At 29.8% G+C, this 21,022-nt stretch overlaps 2 protein-coding genes across 3 annotated transcripts in view; one reads left to right on the top strand and one right to left on the bottom strand.

Annotated features, from left to right (window-relative positions):
- Positions 1-4,148: 4,148 nt before the first annotated feature.
- The window catches only part of LOC122503239, a 55,786-nt gene continuing 38,912 nt past the window's right edge, over positions 4,149-21,022 (bottom strand). Inside the window, exons 2-3 of the mRNA XM_043613712.1 lie at positions 8,172-8,347; positions 4,149-4,583 (exon numbers count right to left, since the gene is read on the bottom strand). Coding sequence (XP_043469647.1) covers positions 4,239-4,583; positions 8,172-8,347 — 521 coding nt within the window. The 3' untranslated portion in view covers positions 4,149-4,238. The remainder of the gene's footprint in view (positions 4,584-8,171; positions 8,348-21,022) is intronic.
- Positions 9,346-20,267, top strand: LOC122503240. 2 transcript variants are annotated; one of them, XM_043613713.1, is made up of 3 exons: positions 9,346-9,446; positions 9,970-10,185; positions 19,448-20,267. In XM_043613713.1, exon 3 carries the CDS (start codon positions 19,546-19,548, stop codon positions 19,969-19,971), a length of 426 nt encoding a protein of 141 aa, XP_043469648.1. In that variant the 5' UTR covers positions 9,346-9,446; positions 9,970-10,185; positions 19,448-19,545; the 3' UTR covers positions 19,972-20,267. The 2 variants fall into 2 exon arrangements, with proteins under 2 accessions (XP_043469648.1, XP_043469649.1); XM_043613714.1 differs by lacking the exon at positions 9,346-9,446 and having other exon boundaries at positions 9,877-10,185.

A 21,022-nucleotide genomic window follows, 5' to 3' on the forward strand; every position in this document is an offset into this window, starting at 1 on the left:
AATTATCAGTTTTTTCCAACAAAGTTTTTAATTGACGAAATATGTACAACAACTAAAAGTAATACTTCTTAAATTTTTCAATATTTGTTATTAAATAAACTTTTTAGTTACTTCCTAAATTTGAATTAGTAAAAATGTTTACTTATTTAAATTAGTGACTGACTTTTTGCTTTCGAATTAGTAAATTTTACTAATAAATAGTAATTTCTACTAATTTATTAGTAAAATTTACTAATTCAAAAGCAAAAAGTCAGTCACTAATTCAAAATAATAAACATTTTTACTAATTCAAATTTAGAGAGTTTAAAGTGCAAGAAAAAAAAAGACTGCTAACAATTTTCATCATTCGACAATGAAATTTTTTTTTTAAATATTGATCTTGTATCTTACCCATTCTTAGAAAATGGAAAAAATTTAACAAAAATTAATTTTAGCTCTTGTCGACATTTTTAAACTGCTGCTTAGACTTCTCAAATAGCAAAATAAAAAAAAAATACAAAAATTTCACGAAAATTTGATCTATTTGTTTTTAATTAAGTTTCTATATATATGGTCAGTTGGGATGATTAGAAACTAGAGGTTAATCAAAACAGAAGTTATAAAGAAGAAATTAAGGTGTTTGAAGAAAACGCTAAAACTAATATCGCCTTGAAATTTTATGTATCGTTATAAGATCCGACGACTCATACATACAAAAATATTTCTTATTGCATAAAAAATTGAAAATCAAAGAAATACACTGAACTCTTTTGACTCGTATTTAGGAAAAAATAAACTAAACATTTATAGTGAAATTTATAATTATCTCTTATTAATACTACAAAAAAATCAACTTTGATTTTTTCATTTTGCAAACTTTAATTAAAAATAGGTGTCGAATCAGAAACTAAATTTTCGTAACGGTCCCTGATTTAAATATACCAAGTTCCAATTTACTTTCTTTAATTCCTTCTCCTTGACTAATTTTAGTTTCCATGACTCTTTCTTGAATTTCCTGACCTATGTTAATTCTGTTAAGAGCATTTGGACCATTATAACGTCACACTTTGTGCAAAAAATACGTTAATAAACTAAGTCTTCATAATGGTTCAAATGCACTGAATTGAAGGGCTGGCTGCAATAAGGAGTCGAACGCAAGGTTTGGAAGGGATAATCTCAGTCAGGTAGTAATGAGCAGCTCAAGGCTTGTTACTGCTACCCGACTGGTAATATCCCTTCCAAACCTCGTGCTCGTCCCCTTATTGCAACCAGCCCTTCAATTTAGAAAATATTGATACTTTTAAGACAGAGCGAGAATTTACATCACTAGACGATACTTTTCAAAACAAGACAAGATTAGAAAGAATCTCGCCTTGAGGCATCTTTAAGTTTGGGCTACGGCTGAAATCAAACTTTATATAAACTGTTAGTGTATTTCATCAAATTAAAAATGTAATTAGTCTTCTTTTATTAAACACGAAAATATTACATGAGACTAATTCTGTTTTGACTGTCCGTCAGACTTTTTTACATTGTAATTTCATTAAAATTTCTCAATTTTTGAGGTATGAACTACACTGACAGAACATTGGAACAATTAAGACTTATTTCTGTAAAACTTTCTGTTTTTACATTTTTTATTTATTTTAGTATCAATAATAAGTAAAAAAGTGTTGTTAATGTTTAAAATAAATTTTAGTGAAAATTTTCGATTTGTATTTATTAAATTTCTGCAAACTATAACATCAATATTTTAAAAAAATTTCATTTCCCTCGTGAATAATAATGTTTCTTTTGAAAAACACTGTATAATTTCACAATAATTTTTATTAGCTATTCCCCGTACTTTGCCCATTATTTGTAATGTTAACAAATTTTTTTATAATAAATGAAATTACTTTAAAGATTGAATATTACTATATACCTAAAAATTATAAAAATTTTTAAAAAATTTTTATAGGGATTATACTAATAAATATATTTTATTTATGAAATCAATGTTTAAATCGTTTATTCTCTAGAAACGCTGTAATACTTAAGAAAATTAGACATAAGGAAGTTGAAGAAAAAAATGTGTTAATATTACATATATGTTTATAATTACCTAGCTGTAGGACCTTTTTTCCTGGACAATCTCTTTCCCGAAGTTTGGTAATGTCCGGATTCACGCTTCCTATACCTCTCAGAAATCATGGATTTATCAGAAGTATTTGGTTTATCACCTTTTTCTTTTTCCTCAGAAGATTCCATGCTTCTGGATTTATAATTTTTCATTAGTTTGGCACTTTTTTCGTTGTTTTCAAAAGATTCCATGAAAACAAAAATTTTGACGTGTTGTTTAGAGATACTCAGATCTCTCTTAAAGACGTAAGAGAGAAATTCACTATTCACTTCCTTACCTTATGCAGCATCCACACCGGTATCCACATTGTTTAAGGCCAGTTGGCAATAATACGTGAACAGAAAAGCCCTAAGCAAGATATATTATATTATCAAATTTTATGAATAAGATAGAAATGGCAAAAAATTATTTGTTTTTTTTTTTCATTTCAAGCATTTTGGTGCATTTATACGACTAAGGGAGCATATACACCTTCGGTAAAAATTTGCAGAACGGGAAATTTACATTGGAGTAAGAGAGACAGATACACAGTCTGTCTCTCTTACTCCAATGTAAATATCCCGTTCTGCAAATTTTTACCAAAAGTGCAAATGCTCCTTATTAGTAGAAAAAAATTTTACCAAAAATGTTAAAATGTCTTCTACACGAAGTTATAAAGGTGTTTTTGCAATAGCTTCAAAATGCATTTTTTTTGTCTTATTCAGAGTGACTGTAGATCCTACATGTAAATTTACGAAAATTTACTTTGTATTTTTATTTGATGAATTTTAAAATTTACAAAATACTAAATGCTTACATAAAAACTAAAATATACTATTAAATAAAATTAATACAACATATTAAATAATAGCAATAAAATTAGACATAACAAAGTGAATTTTTCTTTAAAAACATCGATTTTAATTATTCTAAAAAAAATACACATTTCCTTCCTTGAATAAATTTAATTATCGATTCTTGTGGCACTTAATTCGCTACAATCTGTCGAAGACAAAAACAACCCAACCGACCGCGGGACACTAACATTGGGTCCTAAAATATGAATTTTTCTTTGAAAAAAAAATGATTTTAATTATTCTAAAAAAATTCACATTTTCTACCTTAAATAAATGTAATTATCGATTCTTGTGGCAATTAATTTGCTGTAATCTGTCGAAGACAAAAACAACCCAACCGACCGTGGGACACTAACATTGGGTCCTAAAATATGAATTTTTCTTTGAAAAAAAATGATTTTAATTCTAAAAAAATTCATATTTTCTACCTTAAATAAATGTAATTATCGATTATTGTGGCAATTAATTTGGTACAATCTTTCGAAGACAAAAACAACCCAACCGACCGCGGGACACTAACATTGGGTCCTATAATAATTATGAATTTTTCTTTGAAAAAAAATGATTTTAATTCTAAAAAAATTCATATTTTCTACCTTAAATAAATGTAATTATCGATTATTGTGGCAATTAATTTGCTACAATCTTTCGAAGACAAAAACAACCCATCCGACCGCAGGACACTAAAATTGGGTCCTAAAAAATGAATTTTTCTTTGAAAAAAATTGATTTTAATTCTAAAGAAATTCACATTTTTTATCTTGAATAAATTTAATTATCGATTCTTGAGGCAATTAATTCGCTACAATCTGTCGAAGAAAAACACCCATCAGAACGCGAGACTGGAACAGTGGGCCCTAAGAAATGAATTTTTTTTGAAAAAGAAATAATTTAATTCTGAAAAAGTTCACATTTTCTTTCTTGTATAATTTTAACTAACGATTCTTTTTGCAAGTTATTTTTTATTATCTTTTGTTTCAATACCAACTTAATCAAAATTTAGTAAAACAAAAATTCGATTTTATGAATTTATGAACATTGAAAATCTGAAATATTGATTTGAATGAATTCAATGATTTCAAGAAGTTCTGAATTGTTAATTATTTATTCTTAGAGTCTCTGATTATAATTACACCGAAAAAAGTAAATTTCTGAATGAAAAGAAACTCATTTTTAAATTCTTTATTTAAATCATTAAAGTTTCTGTGATTATCAAGGTAGATGAATATTTTAGAATCAACACTCACAATATCCATGTTAATAAAATTACAAATTTTTTATTTTTACTTATAAAAGTTTATTTACTTTTTAAAAAAAGAGGTATATAATTTTCTATCACATACATTCTTATCACATACTGCTAGGGCCACCTCGTCGAAATAGTAACTTCTTCCCAGGCGACCACCTCGTTGACTCCTATTGTTGTTAAACCAGCCTCTACGATAACCGTTTCCACGATAAGTTATACCGTGATATACTCTACCATGGTATACTCTACCGCGGTATACTCCACCACGGTATACTCTACCACGGTATACTCTACCACGGTGTTCCCCACCACGTTGGCCAACGCCAGACTGAAGTCCACCTCTGGCTGCACTAGCCATTGCTGCAGCAACCGCCGTTTCAACAATGGAATACAGATCCTAAAAGTTATAATTTTGTTTTAATTTCACAAACATGTATTTTTTAAATCTTCCACGTAAAAAATAAGTTATTTTATATTTTTTATGTAAAAGATTGTTTTTTTACATAAACTGTTTTTTCAGAAAAACTTTTTGGACGATTTCAATGATTTAACCGGCATTATTTTTGTCTTGAATTCAACCTTCAAAAAAATTATTTTATTTAAAGATATTGAATTTTAATGGACAAAAACATTGTTAATTTATAAAAATATGTAAAAAGAACAACTATTCCCATGAAATTTTAATTTGGAAAATACGTGGTGTTACGTGTAAATTATTTCGTACGCAATATCAAAAGATAATTATTTTAGCTACTTCTTAATGCGTGCCATTTTTTATCTTTGGAATATTGTGCAAAAAGGTTCAAAGAATAAGTAAAATTTTTTCGACTTAAAATTTTATGGATAAAGTGGTATTTTACATATTTTTTATAAATAATCAATTTTTTTGTTTATTAAAATTTAATATCAAAATAACTTTTACTTGAAAGTTGGATTTAAGGCAAAAATAATGCCGCTTTAATCATTGAAATCTGTTAAACACTTTTTCTAAAATTAATTTTTTTTAAAAAAGTAGTAGAAATTTTCATTTGTTAATAACAAAAATAAATTTTTTTTTGTAAACTCCTTTTACATAGTGATTTTTTATGTACAGTGATAAAGAAACATTAACATTTAGGACAAAATAAAAATTTTTAAGTTTCCGGAGGCATGTTTCAAAAATTCTTACTCAGATATAAAATTTGTACGAATATTTTCATTGGTGCCTGATGCCTGAAAAATCAATATGCAAAATACAAATTTCAGTTCAATTTATTTTTTCCGTTTTCAGAAGATAAATTTGGCTAGAATCTGTGTTTGAAACATTGATTTTTTAAACATTGCAGGCCAATGAAAACGACTGAACAAATTTTATAGGTGACTTTACTTTCCAGCGGCTCTTATATTGAGTAAAATCCTTATTAATAAAATCAGATGTCTGTCTGTACATTGCTTAAAACTTCAAAATGTTAACATGATTAGTTATTATGGACATCAGGGATTCCAAAAATATTCTTAAAAAATTTAATGTATGTACGTATGTATGTACGTATGTCTGTCACAAAAACTTTGTACCCCAATCACACAAAAACATGTAAATCGATTTAAGTCCAACTTGGTAGGTTATTAGGTATTGACCCAAGGAAGGTTTATAAATTTACAGATTTAAAAAATATTAATTAGAACGGGAGATATTCAATTTCTTCAAAAAATTCAAAAAATCGAAAATTTCAAAATTTTTAATTTTTTCATGGATTGCTTTTAAAGTTTCTATACTTGAGTATCACATGTTATTTAGTCACATTTTAGCATAATTTTGCAAAAAATAAAGTCCTATAACTAATATGTAAGTATACAAATGTTTTCAAAAAATCAAAAATTTCAAAATTTTACATTTTTCATGGATTGCTTTTAATCTTTCTATATTTGAGTATTACATGTTATTCAGTCACATTTTAGAATAATTTTGCAAAAAATACTATCCTATAACTAAGATGTAAATATAAAAATATTTTCAAAAACTTCAAAAAATGGAAAATTTCCAAATTTCACATTTTTAATGGATAGCTTTTAAACTTTCTAAAATTCAATATTATATGTTATTTAGTCAGATTTTAGCATAATTTTGCAAAAAATACTATCCTATAAGTAAATATAAAAATATTTTCAATATCAAAAAATCGATACTAATTACTATGAAGTTTAATTCAGTAGTATTTTTGGAGTCTCTGATTATTATTTTGACGTAAAAATAGTGTAATTGAGAATTATTTATCAAATTAATCTAATATTTTCAAGAATTTCAGAAATATTGAAAATGCAAATTTTTTATGATTAAAATGATATTGCAGGATGTCAAGAAATTGTAAGTCACCTCTGATACAATACAAGCATATTATATGCCACTAGGCAAAAACTTATATGTTAAAACGTTTTTTTTATTTTAACTCTAGATTTAACTTTTAGAGATGTTTTGAGCAATGTAAAGACAAAAGTTAACACGGTGTCTATTTTATTTAACAAAATTTCCTGCTTTGTCCTTTTTCACGGTTTATCTTTTTTTTGTTAAATTTAAATTTACTTGATTTTATCCATAAATAAATCTACAAATGGCTATAAAAATTTACTTATTTTTATGAAAATACTCTTTCTTAAGTTCATATAAAATATAGATTATATTACTAGCTGTCGTACCCGTCTACGACAGTTTTTTGTTTCTACTAATACATTTAACAGGGTAACTACCAAACGGGGAAAACTGGAAAAAGCTGGGAATTTTCCAATCAAATTAAGAAAAAGTTTCATTATATTAATTCGCTTTTAAAAAATTGCTTTTTACTTTAATTTTTATTGATGTATAATATTTATGAAAACAGACCCGGGTCAAAATTTAAGCCCTACTTTCAGTCTAAAATATAGGTCTTATGTTAGGTTTTAGCAGTCGTAACCTTTGCGATACAATTAGTTCCAATTAGACTCTACTATAACTCCAAAAACTGGGTGGGAAATTTGATAAATTTTTAATGCATTAATTAAAGTACTACAAATTGACAAATATTGTTCTCTGCATTTGAATTGGTTAAAATAACTAATTTGATAATAAAAAGTCAATCACTGATTCAAATAGTAATATTTTCCTACTGAAATAGCTATAATGGTACCTAACTAATTATTATTTTTTTCCGGTCAAATTAAATTCCTGAGCTATTTCCTTATTTTCCAAATTGGTAGACACACTGTTAAATGTATTGGTAGAAACTAAAACCCGTCGAAGACGGGTACGACAGCTAGTTATATTATAAAAAATCAACAAATGTTTGTGCGAATTATTTAAAAATGTTGGTATTACCTTTTTCAGAAATACCGCTAAAAAGTTGTTAGTAATTTCGAATTTCGTGCGCTATTTCTAAAAAATTATTTAACAATTCTTTAGTAATGCACACCATTATCGTACAAGAAAGTGGTCGATTTCAAATAGGAAATTTTTTAACAAAAATAACATGAGAGACTCAAGGAAGCATCTGACGGTCAGGTAAAACAAAAGTTTGTTCAATGTCATAATTTCGTAATTTAAAAGAAAAGATAAATTAATTTTGAAATTCGTTTTGGGGAAAAAAAGAAAATTTAATTTTAAACATTTGAAACGATTGAAAGTTGCAGTTGAATAAAAACTACAATTTTTTGTCAATGAAAAACATTTGTTTTAAATTAAATGGATTATATTACTTAAATCATTTATTATTGACAAAAAATTATAATACTTATTTAAATATAATTTTAAATTATTCACAATGTAGAAAATTAAATTCCTTACGCTTCTATCAAATGGAATTTAAAAGTTATTAATTTCATCTTTTCTTTTAAAATAATATAAAATTTTTACATGGGACTAACTTTTATTCTGATTGCCGTATTCTTCCTCAACAACTCGACTCTACCTACTTTTCTATTATTAAAAATTTGTAATAAACAAATTGGTTAAAGAAAAAAAGTTTAAAATATGTACATGTCTTAATTGTGACAAAGATTCTGCAGCCACTACATCCTGTTGGCGCGGAGGCTGCTCTTGATTATCTTGGTTTGCATCCACAGCAGCAGCACCTCCAACGTTTTCCCTGCTTCTTGTATTGCTCCTTTCTGGTGGACGTCCTCGAGGGCGACGTGGTTGTGGAATCTTCCCTCCTAAGATAGAAAAATCGAATTTTTAAATTTATTATTCTTTTTACATTATCGTTTATTTATTTCACTTCAGTAAAAGTTTTTTACATCATAACCTCTGTGGGATTGTTAGGATTGTGTGAAACAGGTTTGATATTTAGTTTTAACAACAATATTTTATTAATAGCAAAAGTCCCCTAGGAATTCACCAGGGAGGCGAAGAGACTGACCATATACTAAGTCAGCTGATGTTGCTTCGATGTTCAAGTTTAAAAATAAAGAAAATTCGCAGAATTTAATTATTTTTAATACAATTTTAATTGAATTCCTCAAAAAATGTAATTATTCTTAAAAAAATGTATCAAAATTTGTCATAAGATTTAAATTATTCAATAAATTATTTATTTTTTAATTTAAATAATTGAATTCTTCTAGAATTTTCTAATAAAAATTAATTTAAAAATGAATTACAGATTAATCGATTTATTATATATGACAATAATTGAATTCTTGCAAAGGATTTTATTAGGATTTTTATAAATAATAATTTTTTTTTTAAATTTTATGTTTTATTCATTCTCAATATTAACATTTCTAGGATTCTACGATTTACAATTTAGAGGTTTTATTCTGCTGAGACCTATGTTCATCCTATGCAACGTTTACTACACTTGGGATTCCCCATGAAGTCTCCGTCATCAGAATCAGAAATCAGAATGAAATAAAGAGCGAAACGGCTAAAGAATGGTAATGTATTATCATTTATTTTGGATATATTTTAATATAACTAATTAATTTATTAGCAATGATTATGTTCGTTTGATAATAATTTAAAATCTTTCATAAAGTTCTTTAAAAAATTCAATACAATTTTTTACAAAACACAAAAATATCCGTATAAGTTTAAAAATATCTCAAAAAATTATTTTTTATAAAAGAATGTTTTTAGGGGTTTTTATTAGAGTTTTGTTAGCTCCTCATCGAGTTTCGTAATAAATTTTGATAATATTAATTTCTAAACGTAAAGAAGAAACAACAGCGAGATTAATTATTTATATTTATTGCAGTGTGATCTGAAGTCTAAAGAAAATAGGTTCCATGGACAATGCAAAAATTATTACAGGTGATTTTTATTGAAATTATCTAATTTTTTTTAATTTTATAAATACTTTAAGGGCATTTCAACTGTTAAGACGTCACAGTTTCTTAAAGTGTAACGTCAAAATTTTGAAACTAATATTACAATAAGAAATCAGTCAAATATAACTGATTAATTACCGTATATACCTTTTTTTAAAATAATTGTATACTTATAGCTGTGAAATAGTGAAATTTCGCCAATTTAAAATTAGATAGTAACCACCCCTGAAACAAAATGTGACTGTAGAATTGAATTTTTTCGCGATTTCGTAATTACAGCTGTAAATAATCCTTTCCGATCGAAATAAAAAATTGTAAATACAAGTAGTTACTCGTGTTTTCGGTTTTTCAGGTTATAATATTGACAGTACCGAACGTGATAATACCTAAATGTGACAGTAAAATTTTCTTATACGCGCTTTCGTGATTACAGGTGTAAATAATCATTTCCGATCGAAATAAAAAATTGTAAATAAAAGCTTTCACTCGTGTTTTCGGTTTTTCAGGAGTAACGTGGCGTTACCAATTCTCCCGCGTCTGCTGCGAATCAGGCGATTGAACCCGAAAACGGCCGAAGGGCCTCGAGGTTGTCAATCGCCGGATTTGCAAGCAGACGCGACACTTGTTGTTTCGACTCCCCAAAAACACCACCGTTACTGTGAATTGTTTCCGTGATTGGATTCGGTGCTTCGGATTACTTGAGTGGAGAGAATCGACGATTAGTAAGTCAATAAATTATTGTTATTCTTAAAACATCGTTTCTCTTTCATTCTCCTTTCATTTCCACCCTTTCCCTCATAAATAACTGGAAATCCGGGCGACCAGTTATAAATTGGCGCCCAACATAAAAAACCCACCGGAACATTCCCTTCTTGTTTGAAAATTCCCTGAAAATTTCGATTTTTTTATAATTGTGGAAAAATCAAAAGGAAAATCCATTTTTCACCGCCTGGTCGCCAATCGATTATAAATTGACGCCCAACGAAAAAACCCATCTTTCCATTCCTTTTTCTGTTAAGAAAACCCTTCAGAAATAATTCTCTTCAACATCTTTGTTTTGTTGAAAATCCCCAAAATAATTTTTCATCATCTTTGTTTTGTTGAAAATCCCAGAAAATTCATTTATTTTTTCATCATTTTTTAATTGTTGAAAATTCCACCTGTCACCTCATGGTCGCCTAACCTCGAAATCAAATCTTTTATTTTCCTGTTTCCCATATTTATTTGAACATATTTATATTTTGTGCATGAAAATTATTGAATTTTATTGATATTTTACATTATTGTATTGTATTTCTTTGACAATTGTGACAAATTTTCTTTGTGACGGACGCAGACAAGACAAAATTTCTGTAAAAAAGTGCGCGTAAAGACCGGTAAAAATTAATCGTGAAAAATTCTTTGAAATCGTGACTAAATTCGTGAAAATTAGCGAAAATTAGTGAAAATTATTGAAAAAACGGAAAATAAAGTCGAGAATTAAAAAGAAAAAGTGAATTTATCGATTATTTTTGAGAGAAAATTTTGTCGTTGTAAGACGCCGGTTTGTTTTGTTTTCGTGATCAAGGTCGTGTGTAACTTCGAAAAAAAATATTAAACACGAAAAATTTCGCGATTAATTCGAAAATAATTTTGTCAAGTGAGAAATAAAAATTAGTATACCGGGTGACAAATAAAATTGAATAAAATAAGTCAAGAAAATAAAATTTTGAAAAATCAAGACTTATACCGGGTGTCTCTAAAGTTTAAACTTAGAATAAAAACTTAGAAATTTTTGACACGGTAACCGACTTATACCGGGTGTTACTTTTTATACGGTAGTGCGTTAAAGTATAAATTCCATTTTAAAATATCGTTAAAAGTTAATAACAATTAATAACGAATTAAAATTAATTGTTGATAATAAATGAAAATTCTTTTTTTTGTTTTTCGATGTTTAACAGTTAGGAAGAAAATAAAACTTTTTGCAACGTATACCGGGTGTGTCAAAAGTATCGATTTAAACTTTTTAGTGTTTTTCGGAAAATGAACGTGTAATTAATTTTTTTTTAAGCACAAAAAAACAAATACCGTCAACCGGGGCTATTTTGTGCACCAAATAGCTTTTTTTTATTCAAAGATTTATTTAAATTCAGAATTAAGAGAATAAAGAAAATCAACTTTTGATATATGTTGTGGACATCCTTTTGAAGGTTTCCTATAAATTTTGCAAAGAAAAAAATTTTTTGTCTTAGTTATAGTCATTGAAAGTCGTGAACACAATAACTCCCGGGATGGGGCTATTTTGTGCATCGAACTTTGTTTTTCTATAATGTTGCGTAAACAATTTTTTTAATCGTTTCTGCTTCATGAAATCTTTTGTGTATATATTTGAGAGTAAATTAAAAAAAGAATGACCTAGTAAAATTTTTTTTGTAGATATATTATACAAAAAATGTAAAATAAAGCACTAAAATTTTGCTGAAATCTGGATTTACTAAAAATTAACAATCTTTTTTTAAATTGTATATTACACAGATAGTAAATAAAATTTTTTTCTTTTTTAATATATATTTTATAATAATATACTAATATAATTATAAAATGATCGTTTAAACACTTATAAATAACTTTAAAACATCATTTCAATAGGAGCTTTTTTAATGGTTTTGAATGATATTTTTAAAAAACTTAAAATAAATATTTTTAAGGTTAAATAGATAACAATTTAATATCTAATATGATTTTCAAGTTATTTTAAGAGAAACGAGAAAATAGTTTTAAAACTAATTTGAAAAACTTATAAATATTAATTAATGTTCATTTTTTGAGGTTACGTTGTGCACCGGTAGAGTTTTTAATCGTTTTAATGATTTTAATTAACGTATTTACAGTTTTTTGACAGAAAAGTAAGACAAAAATGTATAAAAATGATAAACAGAATCTTCTTTACTTACTAAATAAAATATTTATGAAAAATATTTGATTTTTTTAAGTGCACAAAATAGCCCCATGGAATCCTGGTTTTTCAGTTTCTTCCACTTTTCTCTTAAAATAATGAATAAAAAGTTAGCGCATTACGTATGTATCATCACAACACAATTGAAAAAAAATATCTAACACAGTTTATGAGACACATTAAAACTCTAGAAGATCTGGTATAATTTTTCCGAACTTTCAAAATTTTTTAAACAAATTTTCCGTTTTTAGGAATTTTTTTCTCTTAATTGCCAAAGAATTAAATAATAACATTTAGTGCTCTCTATTGTCATGGAATCAAACTTTCATTTTACAAAATAGCAGATTAAAATAATTCATTTTAATAATTTTTTCCATTAAAAAACTCGCGTGCACAAAATAGCCCCCGGATGCACAAAATAGCCCCAGTTGACGGTACGGCAAATTCCGAGAAAATTAACAAAAATTAGTTCGAACATTTGTGATTTAGCAATAGAAACTTTTTCTCACATATAGTTCATGACGTTGAACAATAATTAGCGGAAAATTTTTTCTTTTTGCGTAAGTTGAAATTTGTAGAATAGATTAAATAACGATTTAAACTTATTTCTAATTTTTCAAAATTGAATCACAAATGCATCCGAGACGTGTTTTACGATCGGATACAAGAAGAATTAGGGAAAATAAGGAAACAGAAAATATGTCGGGAAGCGAAACGGAAACGGCGAGCGAAACAGATTTTGAGGAAACAAACGCAGCGAGCGGAACTGCCCCTCCCACACACAAACAAAATTCCCCCCCACAAGACAATGCGAAATCAAATGATTTAGAAGCCACGATAGAGAGACACGAGACAATGATTCGTGCTCTCGTTGAACTCGTGTCCCCCGAAAAATTGAAATTTTTTAATTTCAACCAATCTATGCCCCTCCCAAGCGGAACAAGTGAACGAGCAGCAACAAGGAACGTGTCCTTGCCAGAATTAAGGGCAAGAGATACGAAGAACGCGAGTGTGCAGTTGATGCATTCGGAGAACAGTAACCAAGGGTTACCAGATGCAGGGCCAACAACTGTACCAATAAACCGCGGTATATTACAACAGTACTTTGCCGGAATAAAGAAAACTGTTGGAAATATAGGAAAAGTACCGGAAAATGTCACAGAAAATTTTGTAGGAAAATTATCGGAAAATGTGACGGAAAATTTTCCAGAAAAATGAAAAGACGGAACTTTTGATATTAATTCGTTTTTAGGGACAAATAACCAAATGATTAAAAGTAGGAACGAATTAACAGCATACGATGAAATGCTGCGAAACGAAAGGGAAAAATTACGCGAAAGAGAAAAACAATTAGAACGCGAACATCGAAGAATTGTGCAAGAAAAATACAAACCCTCAGCACATAGTTCAGTAAATAAAAATAATCAAAATAACAGCGATTCGGAAGATAGTTTTCGAGCAAAAGTAGATAATTATTTCGACTCAGATAAACGCGAAATTAGGGAAAAAAGACAAAATGTCCAATTTAAAAGCAAAAAACAGGAAATTAACTATGAATGGCCGAACGATAGTGAAATCGAAATCGAGTACGAACCCAAAAAATTAGGAACTATTCCGAAAGGAAAAAATATTAATTTTCATCGGAAAATAAAAGAAAAATCAACCGAGTCAGATCAATTCAAAAATGAAATATCGATACGCGATAAGGAATTAGATCAACTTAGATTAGAATTAGACCGAATGAAAATTACGATGGAAAATTTAGCAAAAAATAAAAATCCAAACTTCGAAGAAAATTTCACGGAAAATACGGAAATGGAAAATCCAAATACCCAAGTCGACAGCAATCGACATTTTGGAAATTTCAATAATCATTTTCCTTTTGGCATGTTACAAACACGTTTTCGAATCATGTCAAATTGGCCAGTTAAATTTTGTAATAACAAAACGGAGAACCCAGTGCAATTTTTAGAAGAATTGTACAGATTTATGCGAGGTTACGAAATCCCAGAAAATCGTGTGTTAGAAAACATAGACGCAGTATTAGCAGACGAAGCCCTTGAATGGTGTAGAACGGTTAGAAACAATTGGTTTTCTTTACAAGATTTTCGTGAAGAATTCGAAAGAACATTTTTAGACGGAAAGTTCTACGAGGAAATTAACACGAAAATCAAATATTGCAATCAGAAAGAGGGCGAAGAAATTTAAACCTTTTTGACTGGAATAAGAAAACTATTCGGAAAATTATACCCGCGAAAAGGTTTACACTGGGAATTACGTCGTGCATATGAAAATTTGCGTCTCGAGTACAAGATGTACATCCAAAGAAACGATTTTAAAACGTTTGAGGAACTAGAAAGTTTAGGTAAAGAATTCGAAATTGAAAGAAATAAGTCGAAAATTCGCGGACAATATTTAAAAATCACAACAGATAAAAACTCGTCTAATGATAAATCGAAGCAAACTACGAATCAGGGAAATAACGGAAATTCTAGAAGGTTTGGTGGAAACTCGCGACTTCAACCAAATTCCTCTGGAAATTACCCTCAAAGAAATCAACCAAAAATCACTTTTCCACCTGACGCAACTACAAACGGTAATAATGTTCAGAAAATGTTAGAAGGTCCTTCCAGTGACAATAATAATCCAAGTAATAGTCTTCAAGTGGCAGTACCAAACCGTTCACCTGCAGGGAATGGTAATACTTCCAAGACAAACCAAAGCGAGAAAAGTCAGCCGAAAAAATGCTACGGTTGCGGAAAAGTAGGTCACATTCGTAGAAATTGTAGGTCAGAAAATCAGGGAAACAAGTAGAGGGGGTACTGAAAAATCCAGTATCCCCAAAAAATATTGAATTACCAGAAAGTTGCGAAACGTTGGTGAAAGATTTACGATTTTTCACTAACATCAAATACCAGGATACAATTTTCGAAACGTTAATCGACACAGGCGCTACGAGTTCATTTTTTGGTCACAAAAATTGGGTATATTTACAATTATACGGTGTAAAATTAGAACCAGTGAAAAATAAACTCGTGACAGCAGCCAACAGTGAAAGTTTACAAATTATAGGAAAAGTTACGATCCCGGTAGAAATCGGAAATATAACAAAAAATTTGACTTTCAGAATTGTCCCAGGTTTAAGGCAATATGCAATCTTAGGAATAGATATGCTACGCGAATTAGGAATGAAATTAGATTTCGAATCTGACACTTGGTCAATAAAAGATTTACCTAACATACGTTATAAAATCGGAGATAGGGAAAATAAAAAAATCGAAAAAATGGTCGAAGCTGTTTTGACAAAACAAGAAGTGGGATCACAAACAGGTTGGTCCAGTTCACAAAGAGAAAATAGGAAAATAGGAAAATAGTTCAAAATCGGGAAAAAATTTTGAACCAATTCTCGAGAATAAAAAAGAGAATTCAGGAAAATTCGAGAAAAAATTCGAATTAGGAAAATCGAAAGATATCGTTACGGAAAATTGTAGGAAAATTACGAAAAATTTTCCAAGGGTCGACCCGAAAAATGAAAGAAAAATTCCAAAAATTATACCAAGACAATCCTTACAACAGTCGAAAACACCTACCCAAATTCCAACTCCAAAACCCCGGAAAATTCCTCCAAAATTAATGGATATCCCATTATCAAACAGATTTGATAATTTAGAAATGGACTCAGGTCTTGACGAGACTGACGAACCATTTTTGTTCCCAATCGACAATCCCCGTAAGAAAAATTGGTATAAAAAAGCGGAATTGAATAAGAAAATTAGAGAACGCGAAATAAGTTCGAAAATTTGGCGAAAACGAGAAAATTCGCAAAAAACGGAAAATGAAAAATCGGAAAAATTAAAATCGAAAAATCATATGGCGATTAAATCGGAAAAATTAGAATCAAAAAATTCTATGGCGATTGGAAATAAATTTCGTATACCATTAAGTACGAAATGGATTAATTTCAAAAACAACGCGATAATGAACAACAATATTCAGGAAAAAATATTGCGAGAATCGAGTTGTTTAGATGAAACCGAATTTTGTTCAGGACTAGTCGAATTGTCCGAAGAAGAACAAGAATTTTTAAATAAATTTTTAAAAATTAGATTACCGCCCCCCGAGGAAATTTTGAAAGCTACTCATTTGACTGAACACGTTATTGACACGCAGGGTACAGCGCCGATAAAACAAAGATATTATTATGTTTCGCCAAAAATTAAGGAGGAAATAATTAAGGAAATTAAGAGAATGTTGCGCGAAGGTATTATCGAGCCAAGTAATAGCAATTGGTCGAATCCAATTGTTATGATAAAGAAAGCGAACGGAACATACAGATTGTGCCTAGACTTTCGGAAAGTCAACGCAGTCACGAAAAAAGACCTATATCCGGTTCCGTTAATGGCCGAAATTTTAGATATGCTCAGAGCCGCGAAATACATTTCGAAAGTAGACTTGAAGTGGGCATATAATCAAATTCCGTTAAGTAAGGAGTCCAAAGAGAAGACGGCCTTCGTTGTCCCTGGGTTTGGAATGTTCCAGTGGAAACGTATGCCGTTTGGCCTCTGCAATGCTCCTGCAACATTCCAACGCTTAATGGATAAAATTATTACGCCCGATCTCAAACCTAAAGTTTTCTGTTATCTAGACGACATAATTATAGTTTCTCAAACGTTTGACGAACATATGAAATATTTGGAAATAGTATTAGGAAAATTAAAAGAAGCAGGGTTGACGGTTAATTTCGAAAAAAGCGAATTCGGTTGTGCAGAGGTAAAATACCTAGGTTTCGTAGTTAACGAAAGAGGACTGCAAATCGATGACGACAAAGTTAAACCCATTCGAGAATTTCCGACTCCTAAAACTATTAAACAGTTACAACGTTTTATAGGAATGGTTAGCTGGTACCGACGATTTATTCCACATTTCGCTGAAATAATTGAACCCTTACAAAAATTACTACGGAAAAATGTAAAATGGACTTGGGACGAAAATCAGGAAAAAGCAAAATTAAAACTGATCGAGTTGTTGACGACAGCTCCGATCTTAAACCCCCCTGATTTTCAACACACTTTCATACTAGAAACTGACGCAAGTGACACGGGTCTAGGCGCAGTTTTGACACAAGACATTGACGGTAAAAACGTAGTAGTTGCATACGGAAGTAAAAATTTAAGCGAAACGGAGAGGAAATATTCGACAACAGAAAAGGAGTGTCTCGCGGTGAAAACGTTCATAGGAAAATTTCGACAATATTTAGAAGGTAGTCATTTTAAAGTAATAACTGATCACATTGCTTTAAAATGGTTACACAATTTAAAGAATCCTACAGGACGTTTGGCGAGATGGGCGTTGGAACTGTCGGAACATGATTTCGAAATAATATATCGAAAAGGTTCAGCGAACGTAGTTCCAGATGCGTTGTCGAGAGTTTTCGAAGAAAAACAAGAAATTTCCGAGGAAATAAAAATCGAAAGTAGCGAAAATAAAACAGAAAATAATTGTTACGAAACGAAAATGAGATTAGTAGAATCAAAACCTCATGAACACGAAAATTGGCGAATTAGAGACAAACAATTATATTTTCATAGACCCGATCCATTAAAATCACCCCTCCTTAAAAATGAAAATCCATGGAAATTAGTTATTCCAGAAAATTTGAGAAAACAGGTATTAGTCGAAAATCATGATAACGTGCAAGCAGGACACCTTGGCGTGGAGAAAACTTTCCATAGAATTTCCGAAAATTTTTTCTGGCCTGGAATGTACACGGAAATAATAAAATATATTCGAAAATGTAAAATTTGCCAACAAACAAAAGCAAATAACAAACCGAAAATAGGACCAATGGGTAAACGAATCGTGGAGGAACCATGGACGATGGTTGCTTCCGATATAATAGGCCCATTACCCTTATCGAAAAATAGGAACAAATATATTTTAGTATTTCTGGACATTTTCACAAAATGGGTGGAAATAATTCCAATTAAGAAGGCAGACGGAAAAACTATCAAAGCAGAGTTTCACAAAAGAGTAATCTCCAGATGGGGAACGCCCAGAATTTTTATTTCCGACAATGGCACGGAATATGCTAATAAAGTAATTCGGGAAATGTCAGAAAAATTCGGAATAAGACACTCTTTTACGCCAAAGTACTACCCGCAAGCAAACCCGACCGAAAGGTCTAATAGATCGATTAAAACGGCAATTAAAGCTTATTTAGATAAGGAACAGAATCTTTGGGATAAAGACATCGACGATCTACAATTTGCTTTAAATACCTCAAAACATTCCTTAACTAATTTCACCCCAGCTTTCCTCAATTTAGGTCGTGAGCTTCAACCTTTTCAAACACTGAAAAAAGATTTCGAAAATCCGGACGAAATTGAATTTCAGGAAGTTGACAAGTGGACAGAAAGACTGAGACGCTTACAAATTATTAAGGACGAAGTTCAACGAAATTTAGATAAAGCGAACGAAAACCAAGCGAAATATTACAATTTGCGTAGGAGAAAAGTAGAATTTGAAGTAGGAGATCTAGTCTGGAAAAAAGACAAATCCCTTTCCAGCAAAGATCTAAGAATTGCGCGAAAATTGAAAAAAGATTTCGAAGGCCCATATAAAATCATTCGAAAAATTTCCCCCACTGTATACGAATTAGGAAAAATTCGCGGAAAATCGATAGGATCGTGGAATATAAACGATTTGCGAAAATTCGTAGAAAACGAAAATTAAACAAAATCTTCAGGAAAACATAGAAAAACCTTTGAAAATTAGGTGAAAATTGTAGGAAAATTAATCGAAAATTAAAAAAAAAATTAGTCGAAAATTTTAACAAAGATGTCGACGAAAATTAGGAGAAAATAAATCGAAAATTCTTAGAAAGTTACTATGGAAAATGAAACGAAAATTGTAGGAAAATCAAAAAACAAAAACTTGATAAAATTGAAACAAATATCCTTTCACTTCTGGTTACAAGAAACAATTATTTTTATTTTTTTTTACATTAACGAATGTGAAGTAAAATGAAAACTAATTTTTGTTTTTAGAAAATGGAACCAATCCGATATAAAGATATAGCAGCCAAAGAAGACAAAATTAAAAGCCTCGAAGAAACCAAAGCATAAAAATCAGAATTAAAAATGAAATGGACGAAGAAAGCGACGAAGAGAGGAACTCTTGTGTTAGCAGTAGCGAAACCGACGACTCAAACTCCGAACCTGAGACAGTGATAGAAAAAATGACAAAGGCAAATTTAGATGATGATACAACGTACTACACAGCGAGTGACTCGGACTCGGAATCAAAAATAGTTAACATATCGAACAGCATAAACCAAAAACTAAAATCACCAAATAACAACTCAGGGGAAATAAACTTTGAAAAACACGAGTACTCTTACACAAAAGAAAAAGAAGTGTTCCTTCGTATGCTTCGCTGGCGCTGTGACCGTCGCGAAATATTAGAGAAGAACACAGAGAAAAAAAAATCCCAAGATGAAGAATGGAGAAAACTACGAAAAAATAACAATGAAGATTACGAAAACTACGTGAAAACATTGAAGGGAAAATAGGAAGGAAGACAACTTGAAGAAATGATATAATTTTATACTTTTTTTTATTTTCTTTTTCTCCTTCCATCTCTTTTTCTCATACTGTATCTTTTTCTTTTATTTTACACCCATGATCAATACTACAAATAAGTAGTCACGCAAATAAAAATAAAATTTTTTTTCCTGACTGAAAACAATAGCTCATCATTTATAAATAATTATTGTTTTATCTTTGTAAAACTTTACAAATGGAAATACAACTTTTCTTTCTTTTCTTGTTCTAACACACAAAATTTTTGTTCTCGCCTTACATAAGGAAACTCCAAATTAATTGAAAAATACACAAAATAAAACAAATGTACACAGAATAGTACAATAAAGTACAAATTAAAACGAAAGCCAATTTATACCTTTTCTCTTAAAAACTTTAAACAAATATTTAAATTAACCATAAAATCAAAATTAAAAATATAGACTTTTATGCTTATTTTTTTTTAGGAAAAAATATTTTTTTTTATGAATGTTACAGGAAATGACAGAAAACATGGAGAGTTGAACTTGCAGATTCTGCAAAAAGGAGGTATGGAGAACCCACTACCTACTACACGACGAATTTTGCGATAAAAGGAATCTCAAAGCAAGAGCGGGATATTGCGAACCAGCGGAAAATGGAAAAAAGTTCATAAGGGCGAATTGGGACAAACGGAAAGAGGAACTGAAGGAATTTCTCGAAGATAGTCTAGTGGAAAATTCAAGAAAATTAACGGAAAATATCAACATAACAAACACAGAATTTATATCCTTAGATACAGATATGACGAATTGCCAAAAAATTTATTTAAAAAAAAAAAAAAAAAAAAAAAAAAAAATTTGTAATAAGGGGTTACACTTCGTCCCGTTTAGGGGAAGGGGGGGTGTAACGTGGCGTTACGAATTCTCCCGCGTCTGCTGCGAATCAGGCGATTGAACCCGAAAACGGCCAAAGGGCCTCGAGGTTGTCAATCGCCGGATTTGCAAGCAGACGCGACACTTGTTGTTTCGACTCCCCAAAAACACCACCGTTACTGTGAAT

Source organism: Leptopilina heterotoma, unplaced genomic scaffold (genome assembly GCF_015476425.1).
Source record: "Leptopilina heterotoma isolate Lh14 unplaced genomic scaffold, ASM1547642v1 Lhet_251, whole genome shotgun sequence".
Classification (NCBI taxonomy): Eukaryota; Metazoa; Arthropoda; class Insecta; order Hymenoptera; family Figitidae; genus Leptopilina; species Leptopilina heterotoma.

What these genes read in the sequence shown, in the direction of transcription:
- LOC122503240 (XM_043613713.1), top strand. Translation starts at nt 19,546, where the DNA reads ATGGACGAAGAAAGCGACGAAGAGAGGAACTCTTGTGTTAGCAGTAGC.